This window comes from Cynocephalus volans, chromosome 14, assembly GCF_027409185.1.
Source record: "Cynocephalus volans isolate mCynVol1 chromosome 14, mCynVol1.pri, whole genome shotgun sequence".
Taxonomy (NCBI): Eukaryota; Metazoa; Chordata; class Mammalia; order Dermoptera; family Cynocephalidae; genus Cynocephalus; species Cynocephalus volans.
Window position 1 is genome coordinate 60173554 of NC_084473.1, and position 12938 is coordinate 60186491.

The window sequence follows — 12938 nt, forward strand, 5'->3', positions numbered from 1 at the left end:
GACAGTTGCATAACACTTTTTTTTATTGTGTCATTCTATGAACATTTCCTCAACCATGGTTTTTTTTCAGTGTTGATTAATCAATATATTGTGCTTTCAGACTTAAAAAGGGCTCTGATTGTGTCTTCATGACTAAGCACAGGAAGAAGAAGCACTTTAATTTCAGTAACTAAAATTTAGAATAAAGCTTTCTAGTAATGTGTTTCTGTAAGGAACATTATACTTGGGACTCAGAACTTGGGCAAATATTAAAAATCCCATGTTTTCAACTACTTAAAAATGTTGATGGTCTATAGAAATCGTTTTTACATGCTTTTCATTTATTTGTTTAGACTCCATAGACTCAATTATAAGAAATTGCCTTCTTAATGCATTCTAATAAATGCATGTTTTGAAGTTTGATTACTGAGAACAAAATGTATTTAGATAACTCTTTATCTCTACTTTTCTTCATGAACTTTATATTCTTTATGGTTATAGATCAAGGATGGTTTGTCATGAATATACATGATTTTGGAGTTCTTTTCTGGTGAAATTTTAAAGGAGCAAGGTTGACAGTTGGTTTTTATTTCATCTTCACTGGGGGTGAAAAATTCCTTTTAGTACTTTTCCTTGAAGACTCATGACCTAAACAGAACTGAATATCTAAAAATTAAACATGATTCATGCTATGAATCTAAAAATTTTAAAAGCTGATGCTATCAATGTTAGTATACCAAACAATTTTTCAAAGATTAGAAGTAGGATGTAATTTAATTTAGATTATTCTGCCTGGCATTATTAAATTTCTATAAACTTTTTTTTTTTTTTTTTTTTTTTTTTAAAAGATGACCGGTAAGGGGATCTTAACCCTCGACTTGGTGTTGTCAGCACCACGCTCAGCCAGTGAGCGAACCGGCCATCCGTATATGGGATCCGAACCCGGGGCCTTGGTGTTATCAGCACCGCACTCTACCGAGTGAGCCACGGGCCGGCCCTCTATAAACTTTTGTTGACTCAAGAGCAAAAACTTATTTTCCTAAAGATATCTAACTAATATATGAGTTCTTATGTTTACTGTCATTCTGCTTCCCAATTTGTTTAACTGACAAATATTTGAAAACATTAATTGTTGACATAAAATTAATAGTTTTCAAAATCATTAATTATTATAGCATTTTTACTCTTGTAATAAGAAGCCTTTATACTTCACCTGATAGGATATTAATGTTACATGAAATTTTTCACACCAATTACATCTAGGCAATATTTACCTCTATTTGAAACAGAATATTCAAATATCGACAACAAATCCCAATGATATACCTTGTTTGAATTGTTGATGTTGTTACAATGATAAGGTAGTATGATTTGATTTATTTAGAAGTTTAGAGACAAATAAGATTAAGTAAAATATTGTTATTAAGGATATACACGTAAATGGTAAAGGTGGTAAAACTGTAGAGTAAAAGTCCAGACAGTGGGTTTACCCCTAGGGGTGGAAGAGGAATGTGATCAGGGACAGATGCATGGAGGCTTCTAAGTTGCAGCAGTATTCCATTTTTTATGTTACCCTTTCAATTGTTTATGTATATTTTATAAAGTTTTATATGTATGATGTTTCACAATTAAAAATTTTAGGTGGAATTGGAAAATAGGCCTGTCTCACCATGTATAGAAAAAAAATTGTCCATGTATTCTATTTTTTAAAAAAAGTATATTCAAAGCATTAAATAGGAAGAATATTTCTGAACTAACAGTTTTACCTAAACTGAATGCATGAACTAGGAGTTTACAGTTAAATTCATTTTCACACCTTTGTGAAACCTCTGTAAATATTAGATTCTTGCTGGGAAGTGAAAAGTAACTGCTAAATGGAAATTCTTGGCTTTTATAAAATAATTGGAAAATAATTGGCTTGGTTCCATTTGTTAAACTTTTTGAGTAAATGTGTCCAAGTAATTCTTCTAGCCTAATAATGGACTACTTGAAGCTGTGGTATCACAGTGGCATTCCTTTTACTGACTTTGATTTCAGCAGCTGGGCTAGAAAGGATTATAAGCTTCCCTGTTGTAGCAAAGTGACAAAAGGTTCCAACTCTGTTATCTACTCTTACTTTTCTAATAGTATGGCACTTAAATTGGGACCTTTTCTCCCAAGCAGTATTACTAGTTTCTTTGAAATGCTAAACAAATGATGTTCATGGCAGTAGAGTTAAATCAAACCATCTTCAAAGGAATATCAACTGGGCCATGAGAACTCTCTGTGTGTTTTGGGGGGTCTAGGTTGTTATCACCCCTAGGTTGTCCTCATGTGGATCAAGCGCTGAAGGGTTAGCGCTCAATGTGGTTTGTGTTCTTTCCCACCTCCCTCTCCTCCTTTCCTTGGCATTTACCATCCCATTGTTTAGGTGGCATCCCCTGGAGTGCCCAGTAGGCCTGTCCCCTCCTCTAGTCTTTTCAGATACCAGCCCTTCTTTTGGTTCATGAATATGAGTGACTGCAGAAGGCTACTAAGCAGCACTTACCAGGAAGATTGACAGTCCTACCACAGTAGGAAATAATTCAGAATGAGTGCTAATTGGGGTGATAACCAGTAGAGAGCCTTGGAGAAGAGTGCTCCATGTTCTTCAGTATTTACAGCAGGCAAGAAAGTGTATTAATCTGCACTTGGCAGTTAATATAGTAAATTGCAGTGTAGAAGAAATAAGTCACAGACTAGTTTTTTTTTGTGGAAAGAACTGTTAGCAAGGATTGTGTGGTCAGGAATCTACATATGATATATGTATGTATATTTGTCTGACCAAGCATAAAGAGATTTTTGACTCCACTGGCCTAGATTACTGGAATGTGAGCCCATCATGTCTTTTCCCAATCACAAATGTCACCCATCACTCACACACACACACACACACACACACACACACACACACACACACACACACACACACACACACACACACACACACACACACACACACACACACACACACACAGTCTCTCTCTCTCTCTCTCTGACTCCACTGGCCTAGATTACTGGAATGTGAGCCCATCATGTCTTTTCCCAATCACAAATGTCACCCATCACTCACACACACACACACACACACACACACACACACACACACACACACACACACACACACACACACACACACACACACACACACACACACACACAGTCTCTCTCTCTCTCTCTCTCCTACCAATCACAAATGTCACCCATCACTCACACACACACACACACACACACACACACACACACACACACACACACACACACACACACACACACACACACACACACACACACACACACACACACACACACACACACACACACACACACAGTCTCTCTCTCTCTCTCTCTCCTACCCCTACAGGTAGCAGAACAAACAACAGCTAATGTTCACAGAGCATTGGTCCACTCATGTTTTCTGTCCTACACCATGATATAACTGAAGAGTCCATTTGAAGGCCTCTTCCATTAAAGCAAAGTAACAACAATAAAAATGTCACAGAAATGGATAGGGAAAAAAAAAAAATATATATATATATATATATATATATTTTAAAGCTTTCATTCTTGCTGTACAATGTGTAGACTTGCTTGTGTCTCTGCCTTGAACAAGGTAATTTAGGCCTCAGCTGTAAGTGTCGTTGTTCCTTTCCTATAGGGGAGAAATTGAAGATTTCTCCCCTATAGGAAAGATTTCTCTGCTCACAGAAATAGATGAGGTTGCTAGGGAGGAGACTGAGTTAGGATTTTCTCCAGCTCCAGCTCTTAACCTCTCCTCCCTTCCAGGGCATTTCTTGGAACAGTGAGAACACTTAATTTTCCAGTATGGGCTTTTATACAATGACACCCGAAAGTTAAGTTCTCGTGGAAGGAATTCTTCCTTGTGCGTAACTGGACGTGTGACAAAAAGCTTATGCCACCTTCCTCTGAAGAGCAAACTTATGACTGAACAGAGGGGAATAAGGAGGAACAAGTGTGTTTTGGTTTTTGCCTCCAGTAGAAAGAATAAAGTATGATTATATAAATACTTCTCCAGAATTTAAGTAGATCCATAGTGCACCAGAAATATGTAGACTAGATGAGTTTTGTGTATCTCATTTGCTATGTTGATGCAAATTGGGAATTCTGAGTTTTTGAAGATAGTCCAAGAGACTTGAGTGTTCTCACCAGCCAGCCAAGTGTTTGTAGACTGCAGCTTTTCTCCCTTCTTGTACCCCATTGTAATGTAAAGAAACCACTGAACTACTTCTGTGTACAAGGGAAGTTACCTGTAAGTACTTGTGTTTGAACCAGAAGGGCTCATGTCATTAAAGGAAATGCAGTTGAAACTTTTCACAGAGAAACCAAAACTCTTTAAGGAAGCATGGCAATAACCGTGGGATTTATTTGCTTCAACTTCTCATAAAGCTGTTTGAATTACTCCTGTAATTTTATTTTTCTTTCAGATTCAACCTTATGAAAAGATAAAGGCCAGGGGCTTGCCTGATAATATATCTTCGGTGTTGAACAAGCTAGTGGTGGTAAAACTCAATGGCGGTTTGGGAACCAGCATGGGCTGCAAAGGCCCTAAAAGTCTGATAGGTGTGAGGAATGAGAATACCTTTTTGGATCTGACTGTTCAGCAAATTGAAGTGAGTAACGTTTAGCCTTTCTCCTGGTATACTAAAATAGTTTTCGTTTTTAGGTTATCATAAATGTTATGTTATAAAATGGAGCAGATGTGAATTTGAGCTAATCATAGGCAAATCCTTAGGGTGATGTAAAAGCTTTTGATCTTAAATAGCATATGTGGTTGCTGAAATCTCTGGGTTTATTCAGATTCTCCTTTGATCTCCCTATCCCCTCACCCACTTTCTTTTTAGTGGCATCCTTCATCAAGGCTGGGATGATCTGGCTTTATTAACCCCTTTTGGGAAGGTGGGGAGGATGTCACGTTTCTGATTGGATGCCATGTATGCTAAGAGCTGTTCTCGGCTTCTCTCTTATGACATATTCATTTCTCATAGACCATAAGCTCTTCAGGGGCAGTGGTCCTGTCTCTTCTCTCTCTTTATCCCTATTGTGTAGTATGATGCTGACGAGTACAATCACAACACTAGCAGTAGCATGGCTAACATTAATCCAGCTCTTACCGTGAACCAAATATTATTCTATGTTTTTACATGAATTGACTCATTTGTTCTCTCAACAATTCTGTAAGGTAAGCACTGTTATCATCTCATTTTACAGATGAGAAAAACAAGACACAGAGAGTTTGAATTATTTGCCCAAGTTTCTCTAGCTAATTAGTAAGTGCAGAATCAAAATTTAAACATAGGACAGTCTGACTTCTAAGCCCATTTTCTTCCTGCTCTGTGTTGCCTCTTAGCTCTTCTACAAGATTGAAAAGATTTCAGTTGGGGTGTGATTTAGAATTCTTGACCAGTAGTCCTGAGAACAGGGAGCCATGTCTTTGTAACATTTGTACTTTCAACCCCAAAGAGCTCTGAACCCAGTAAATTTTTAATCAGCATTTGCCTACCCAGTCAGGCCGCAGAGCACTGTGGCTGTGCACACAGCTCTACAGCTGAACCTCCTGGGGCAGGAAGGCGGACTACCTCTGCCACTGACCCACCACCAGTCAGGGCCACAGTTTAGTCATCTGTAAGATGTAGACAGTAGTTTCTGTTTCAAAGAGTTGTGATTTAATGAGCAAGTACCCAGTGAATTGCTTAAAAAAAAGTCTGGCTTCTGCAAAGCAGTTATTTATGTCCAACTTATATATATGGCTACATATTGTTGATGTTTTAGATATTTTGTGATTAACCATTAAGAGTTAGTTTTATATTTTTAAGCAGAAGAAAAGTAAGCGTGGGTAATCTGATTGTCATTTTCCTCCTAGCATTTGAACAAAACCTACAATACAGATGTTCCTCTTGTTTTAATGAATTCTTTTAACACGGATGAAGATACCAAAAAAATACTGCAGAAGTACAATCACTGTCGTGTGAAAATCTACACTTTTAATCAAAGCAGGTACAAGGAGTAAAAAAATGAACTCTGGGTGTGTTACTCCTGGGAAAGGACTTTATCTTATTTATAACAGAGCAGCCTTAAGATGTGTATGTGCCAAAGATTAATGTTTGCAAGTGTTTGAGGCATTTAAAAGCTGAACATTTGTTAATAGATATGTGGTTGTTATAATCACTCTTTGGTTCTATAACTTCCAATTCTTAAAAGAGAAACTGCTTGAGATATTCTGTTCCATGTCTAGAATATTTGATGATAACTGAGATCTTTGCTTTTTGAGGGCATATTTGGTCTCCAAGTGGGTCTGTGAAAAGTCTTTCTATATTTTTCCAGTATTGATAATCTTCTTTTCTGTAGAAAGGAATTTCTTCAACATCCTGAATAGGGTTGGGGGTAATTAAATAAATTCTTAAGAAAATCTTACTTTGAGGAAGGGAGAACCAGGTAAAAAGGAATTCAGATGATGAATTGTGATAAAGTCCAGCGATTAGGGAAATAAGGCTTCCATATAAGGATGGACATCAGTCTACGTGAACTTACACGGAAGGATATTTCTCAAATTGTACCATTAGTTTGGTTGGTTTTTTTTAAAATCTATTTTCCCATAGACATTTCTTATGTCACAGATGCTTTGCCTCCATTTTCTGGTTGGTCTTCAGTCTGTTGCAGCATTAGCTCTGCTGCTTTCCTCTTCCCCCATACAAGCCCTTACCTGTATTCTTACTAGTGATGGAAAGCATACATCCTGGAATACTAACCTGCTGCTGATTTTCTGGGAAAGAAAGAGAACCACTCTGAATATATCTGTGTTTAAGAATGGTCAGCTTTTCCCAGATAGATGTTCAGAGCACAGAACAATCCCACAACCAAATAAGTTGAAGAAAATTTACTTAACCTTCTTAATTACTTAATCACTCCTCTTGGAGAGTCATAAAACATATTAATATCTTAAAAATATGAGGTGTCCTTCCAGCTGTGTGGCCATGGAAAACTTTGTTTTGCAGCAACTATTACTATCTTTTTAGACAACACAGATTTTGGACAACACAAATAATGAGAGATTTTTAAAAAATAGATTCACCTGTAATTAAATTACTTGCTATTGATAGACTCTGAAAAGAAGGGAAATTTTATTTAACTGTAATGCACTGTTTTACTTGAAGGTCTGGAATGCTGTACAGAGTTGATATTTAAAAACTTTTTTTTTTTTTAAGGTACCCGAGGATTAATAAAGAATCTTTACTTCCTGTAGCAAAGGATGTATCTTACTCAGGGGAGAATACAGAAGCTTGGTACCCTCCAGGTCATGGTGATATCTATGCCAGTTTCTACAACTCTGGTTTGCTCGATACCTTTATAGGAGAAGGCAAAGAATATATTTTTGTATCTAACATAGATAACCTGGGTGCCACAGTAGACCTTTATATTCTTAATCATCTAATGAATCCACCCAATGGAAAACGCTGTGAATTTGTCATGGAAGTCACAAATAAAACGCGTGCAGATGTAAAGGTAAATACTGAGAAGAAGCAGATGGGAGATTCTTGTTTTCACATTTCGCAGATTGTATAGTTAAACCCTTTTTTTTTTTTCAAATTTGAAAGTTTCTATTTTATGCAGGACACATGAATGAGATGGTATTCTGTGGAGTATCTTCAGTTCTGTTTGACATACAGTGTATATTATAAATCCAGAATTGATAGTATTAAAATCATCTTTATTTTTTGGATAATCTGTGTTAATAATTTTAACTGAAAACAGTCCCATATATATGTATGAAATAAATTTGGAACATATGAGGGTACTTCATAAGGTTCATTTGTATTATCTTTTAATTTTATTTTTCCATGAACTTTTTAAAGTACCCTTGTATGTGAAGCACTTTCGATAAGTTTGTTTAGACCTCTAATATTCTTCTAGTTTTGTAGTTAAGTGTTTTTATTTCATGTCCCTTTTATGAAAATTTATGTATATTTTTTGTGTTATCACTTTAATATCTCTGTACTTGCAAAAAAAAAAAAAAGAGTTGTTTTGGTGCAAGGCGCAAATTTTTTTAACCTTGCATATTTGGTGGTCGTGACACTTGGCCTTTGAACACAGGGTTTTACTACTTACCCACAGCAAGTAAGAAAAGTGGGCAGTGTGTGAATACTAAAGCAGTCAGTTCCTGGTCTGGATTCTATGTCTTTTGCAAGTGTCTCCCTCTTCCCATGCTGTCATGGCCTAGTGACTATAAGGACATCTTTAGCCTGAAGCCATTCATGGATCACTTCTTGCCCACTTGTGCATCTGTTTCCTCCTTTCTCCCTTTATCCTAGAGCCAATCAGAGCAGGGTTTGAGGTGGTAGGACTAGCTGTTTGGTGATGCAGTGGTTTGGGAATAAAAGGAACAGGCTGTTCCTGTATCAACGTTAGGGAAGTGAGAAAGACCCTGATGCACTCCCAGGGCTTTTATTATGGACAAGATGGCAAGTGTAGGGCTGACCTGGTGGCTCACTCGGGAAAGTGCAGCACTGGGAGCTCCGTGGCTGCGGGTCAGATCCTATATAGGGATGGCTGGTGCGCTCACTGGCTGAGCACAGTGCGGGCGACACCAAGCCAAGGTCACACACACACAAAAAAAGATGGCAAGTATACAGTGTAAAATGACTGATCACCTGAATTATTTTCTTCAGTTCTACCTTCAAACATATGTTGCTTTGTATTCTGGTAGAGTCTATTATCGGTGTCTTTTTTATAAAATTCATAGACTAGAAACAGTGTGGTATGGTTGTGACTGGGAGAGATGTGGAAGTGCTCACTATTTTCTGCTTTTCTAGGGTGGGACACTCACTCAGTATGAAGGCAAACTGAGACTGGTGGAAATGGCTCAAGTGCCAAAAGCACATGTTGATGAGTTCAAGTCTGTATCAAAATTCAAAATATTTAACACAAACAACCTATGGATTTCTCTTGCAGCAGTTAAAAGACTGCAGGAGCAGAATGCCATTGACATGGAAATCATTGTGAATCCAAAGGTAAGCCAAGGTCATGGCCCATTCAGCTTCCTGGTTCCTAACATCGTACACAGTAGGCTACACACAGACACCACTACCCACTCCCTCTGGCCTGTCTTTTCCCTCGGTCACTCCTTTTTGCCTATTCAGACTCTCCAGTTCCTGGCCCTGTCTTCCAGAGTCTGCTCTCATCCCTGTAGTGTGCCAATCTGTGGTGCCCCTTATTTGACCCTGGGCTGTGGTAGTAGCAAGAGCACCGGGCTCAAAAGTAGAGGACCTGCCTGTCTTAGTAGTTGTGCTCACACAGGTCATTTGGCCATAGGCACCTTGAATGAGTTTTCTGAAGCTTTGGGTCTTTAAAATTGAAATAGTACTGAATAGAAGAGTTATGACTGAAAAAAGTTCACATGTAAGTGCTTGGCCTGTGCTCAGTGCTTGGTAAATGTCAGTTCTCAAAATTCTGTTTTCCTTCAATGGGTCACTGAAACCACTTCCCAAATGGAACTAAATTGTAATTGCCTAAAACCTGTTTCTCTCTCCCTCCTCCCCTGCCATTTCTTACAGACTTTGGATGGAGGCCTGAATGTCATTCAGTTAGAAACTGCAGTAGGGGCTGCCATTAAAAGTTTTGAGAATTCTCTAGGTATTAATGTTCCAAGGAGCCGTTTTCTGCCTGTCAAAACCACATCAGATCTCTTGCTTGTGATGTCAAACCTGTATAGCCTTAATGCAGGATCTTTGACGATGAGTGAAAAGCGGGAGTTTCCTACAGTGCCCCTGGTTAAATTAGGCAGTTCTTTTACAAAGGTATGTAATTGTGAAGATATGATATACATGTGCATTGGAAACTAATTAGTCTCCACTGCTGACCTGTTGTATGCCTCCATCTTTGATGTCTTTGAAGGGGAATTGATTGTGGAAGGTAAAGATGTATCTCACTTTTGAAATTTGATTGCTATAGGGAATGTTTAAATTTTGGGACATTTTATCTTATGTCTTTCCCAAGACAAGTACTACATTTATCAATGGGGAAAGGTTAATTCTTTTTTAACAGATGCTTATTGAGTTCCTACTGTGTGCTGGGCAGTGTTCTAGGTGCTGGGGATTTAGCAGTAAACAAAACAGACTAAAATCCTTATATTCATGGAATTGACATTCTAGTGGGGTAGGATGATAACAAATAAGTAAGTAAATGTATCGTATATCAGGTGGTGGAAAATGCTGTACACAAAAATAAAGCAGGGATGGAGTATAGGGAACATGTGGTGGGGTGTTGGTGGTGTAATTTTACATTGGGTGGCCAAAGACAGCCTCCCTGAGAAGCTGAGTATCTGTGGCAAAGAGTGTTTCAGGTAGGGGTAATAGCAAGTATAGACAGTCCCCAATTTATGATAGTTCAACTTAATGAATTTTTGACATTACGATGGGGCAAAAGCAGTACGCATTTGGTAGAAGCCATACTTCAAGTACTCAAACAACCATTTTGTTTTTCACTTTCAGTAATCAGTAAATTACATGAGATGTTCAATACTTTATTATAAAATAGGCCTTGTGTTAGATGTTTTGCCCAACTATAGACTAATACAAGTGTTCTGAGCATGTTTAAGGTAGGCTAGGCTAAGCTATGCCGTTCAGTAGGTTAGGTGTGTTAAATGCATTTTCAACTTATATTTTCAACTTAGGACGGGTCTATGAGAATGTAACCTCCCATCGCTAAGTCCAAGAGCATCTGTCTAGCAAAACCCCATCCTAACATAATAAGTGGATCCCCCAAAATTCAGTCACATAAAATGTTGTGAGGCAGTGAAGTGATAGGGTGAGGCTTTGTGGCTGGCTAGGGACCTGCTATGCCATCCAAGTCCATTCTAGGCTGGGTGTGGTTTATTGCCATCTGGTGTGGATTGCAGATGAGGAATGGGGTGGAAAACTGAAGGCGTATGTCCTGAAAGTCAAATGAAGAAAATGTGTCAAGAAAGGAGTGATTGTGTGTCAAATGCTGCTGCTGATTCAAGTAAGATGAATGAGAATTCAACATTAGATTGATCAATATGGAGGTTTTGGAGCCTGACTGGAATGGATTTAAAAGAAAATGGGTGAAGAGGAATCAGAGATACGAATGTAGACAACTCATTTAAGAGTTTGACCTTAAAAGTGAAACAGAGAAATGGGGCGATAGGTAGAAAGAGATATAAGATTTGAGAGGTTTTGTTTTTTAAATATGGGAGAATGTACAGCATGTTTATACATTGATGGGAACCGATGCAGTCAAGAGGGACAAAGCATTGAAGAGGGAGAACTGCTGGAACAATATCCTTGAATAGGCCATAAGAAGGGATCTAATGCACAAGTGGAGAGTTTGGTGTTAAGTAGGAGTAGAAACTGTCCTACTCCGGTACTGCAAGGGAAGGTAGAGTAATGGGCTAGGGGGCATGGTGGTGGTGGTAGTCATGGAAGCCAGTGAAGTTTTCTGATTGCTTCTATTTTCTCAGCAAAATAGGAAACGTGGCTGTATAGGATAATCTCTAGTGCTTGTAAATTTGAGGAAATAAGAGGCAAAGATAGTGATAACCTGTGCTGTTGCTCTTCCTAAAATGTGCGCTATGTCTTCTGAATCCTACCTGTCCCCTAAAGGCCAGCTTCAGTCTAGCCTCCTTCAAACCATCATGATCTCTCCCTCTTTTTCCAGCTAAACCCAGATTATGTGAACTACTCTGGCTCTCAGAATGTTGGTTGGTTATCTTTTTCTTTTTTTTTAATGTCTAATTTGCTCAACTGTATTGTAAATTGCTTGATTGTGAAGACAATGTCCCTATCTTCTTGTCTCTCCTACACAGGATCTAGCATATAGGAGTGCTTAGTAAATAGGTTCTTCCTATATAGGACCTGAGATTGGCCATAAACTGTATTTACAGTGTAGTTATTTTGTTATTTTGTTAATATAATTCTTTTTCTGTAAACCCATTTTTGAAACAACTTTTGTTTCTACTTTTCTTTAAGGTTCAAGATTATCTAAGAAGATTTGAAAGTATACCAGATATGCTTGAATTGGATCACCTCACAGTTTCAGGAGATGTGACATTTGGCAAGAATGTTTCTTTAAAGGTATGTTGTTATAAAGAAAATTACATTCTTACAGCTTTACAAAACATTTCATTTTCTATTCCTAAATTTACTTTTAAGGAATACTTCTTAGTCCATACCAGATGTGTATAAGATAGATACACTTTTTAAAATGAGTGGGTACAGACATGAAATAGGTCACACCACATTTAGTATAAATATGGCCTTCCATAGATATACAACTTAGTTAAAATAAAAGCATAATTGTTGTATATGTGAATTTTGTAGAATATAGCATTCAAATGGAAAATGAACACTAATTAGTAACAGAAGTGGTACTATCTTAATGAAGTGTGATAATAATTAAAATAGGATTACTATTAGCATTAGCTCACTAAAGATGACTATTTGAATGAAAGTAGAAAAATGACAACTTCATTTATGCTGCATATAGTCTGTTCCTGTTAAAGGAATCTGTTATCAGTACAAAGATACTTGTTTACATTACAGTAGTACCCTTTTATCCACAGGGGATACTTCCAAGACCCCCAGTGAATGCCTGAAACATTGGACAGTACCAAACCCTATATAGGCTATGTTTTTTCCTATAAACGCATACCTATGATAAAGCTTAATTTATAAATTAGGCACAGTAAGAGATTAACAACAATAACTAATAATAAAATAGAACAGTTATAATAATATACTGTTCACAGTTTCACGGATAGAAGATTCATTCTTACCATAGCTCTTAGCAACCTTAGCATATGATTTTTTTCTTTCCTTCTTTAGTCAAACTTTACTTTTGCACTTAAAAGGAAGCACTTTATGGCTTCTTTTTGGCATATCCGAATTGCTAGCATCTTGTGTTTTGGG

General features: G+C 37.6%; 1 protein-coding gene across 2 annotated transcripts in view; it reads left to right on the forward strand.

Moving 5' to 3' along the window:
• The window catches only part of UGP2 (UDP-glucose pyrophosphorylase 2), a 66990-nt gene that overhangs the window by 52625 nt on the left and 1427 nt on the right, over nt 1–12938 (forward strand). For both annotated transcript variants that reach the window (XM_063077610.1, XM_063077609.1), the window contains exons 4-9: nt 4443–4628; nt 5879–6012; nt 7221–7518; nt 8826–9023; nt 9567–9809; nt 12000–12104. In XM_063077610.1, the coding sequence (XP_062933680.1) occupies nt 4443–4628; nt 5879–6012; nt 7221–7518; nt 8826–9023; nt 9567–9809; nt 12000–12104 (1164 nt within the window). The remainder of the gene's footprint in view (nt 1–4442; nt 4629–5878; nt 6013–7220; nt 7519–8825; nt 9024–9566; nt 9810–11999; nt 12105–12938) is intronic.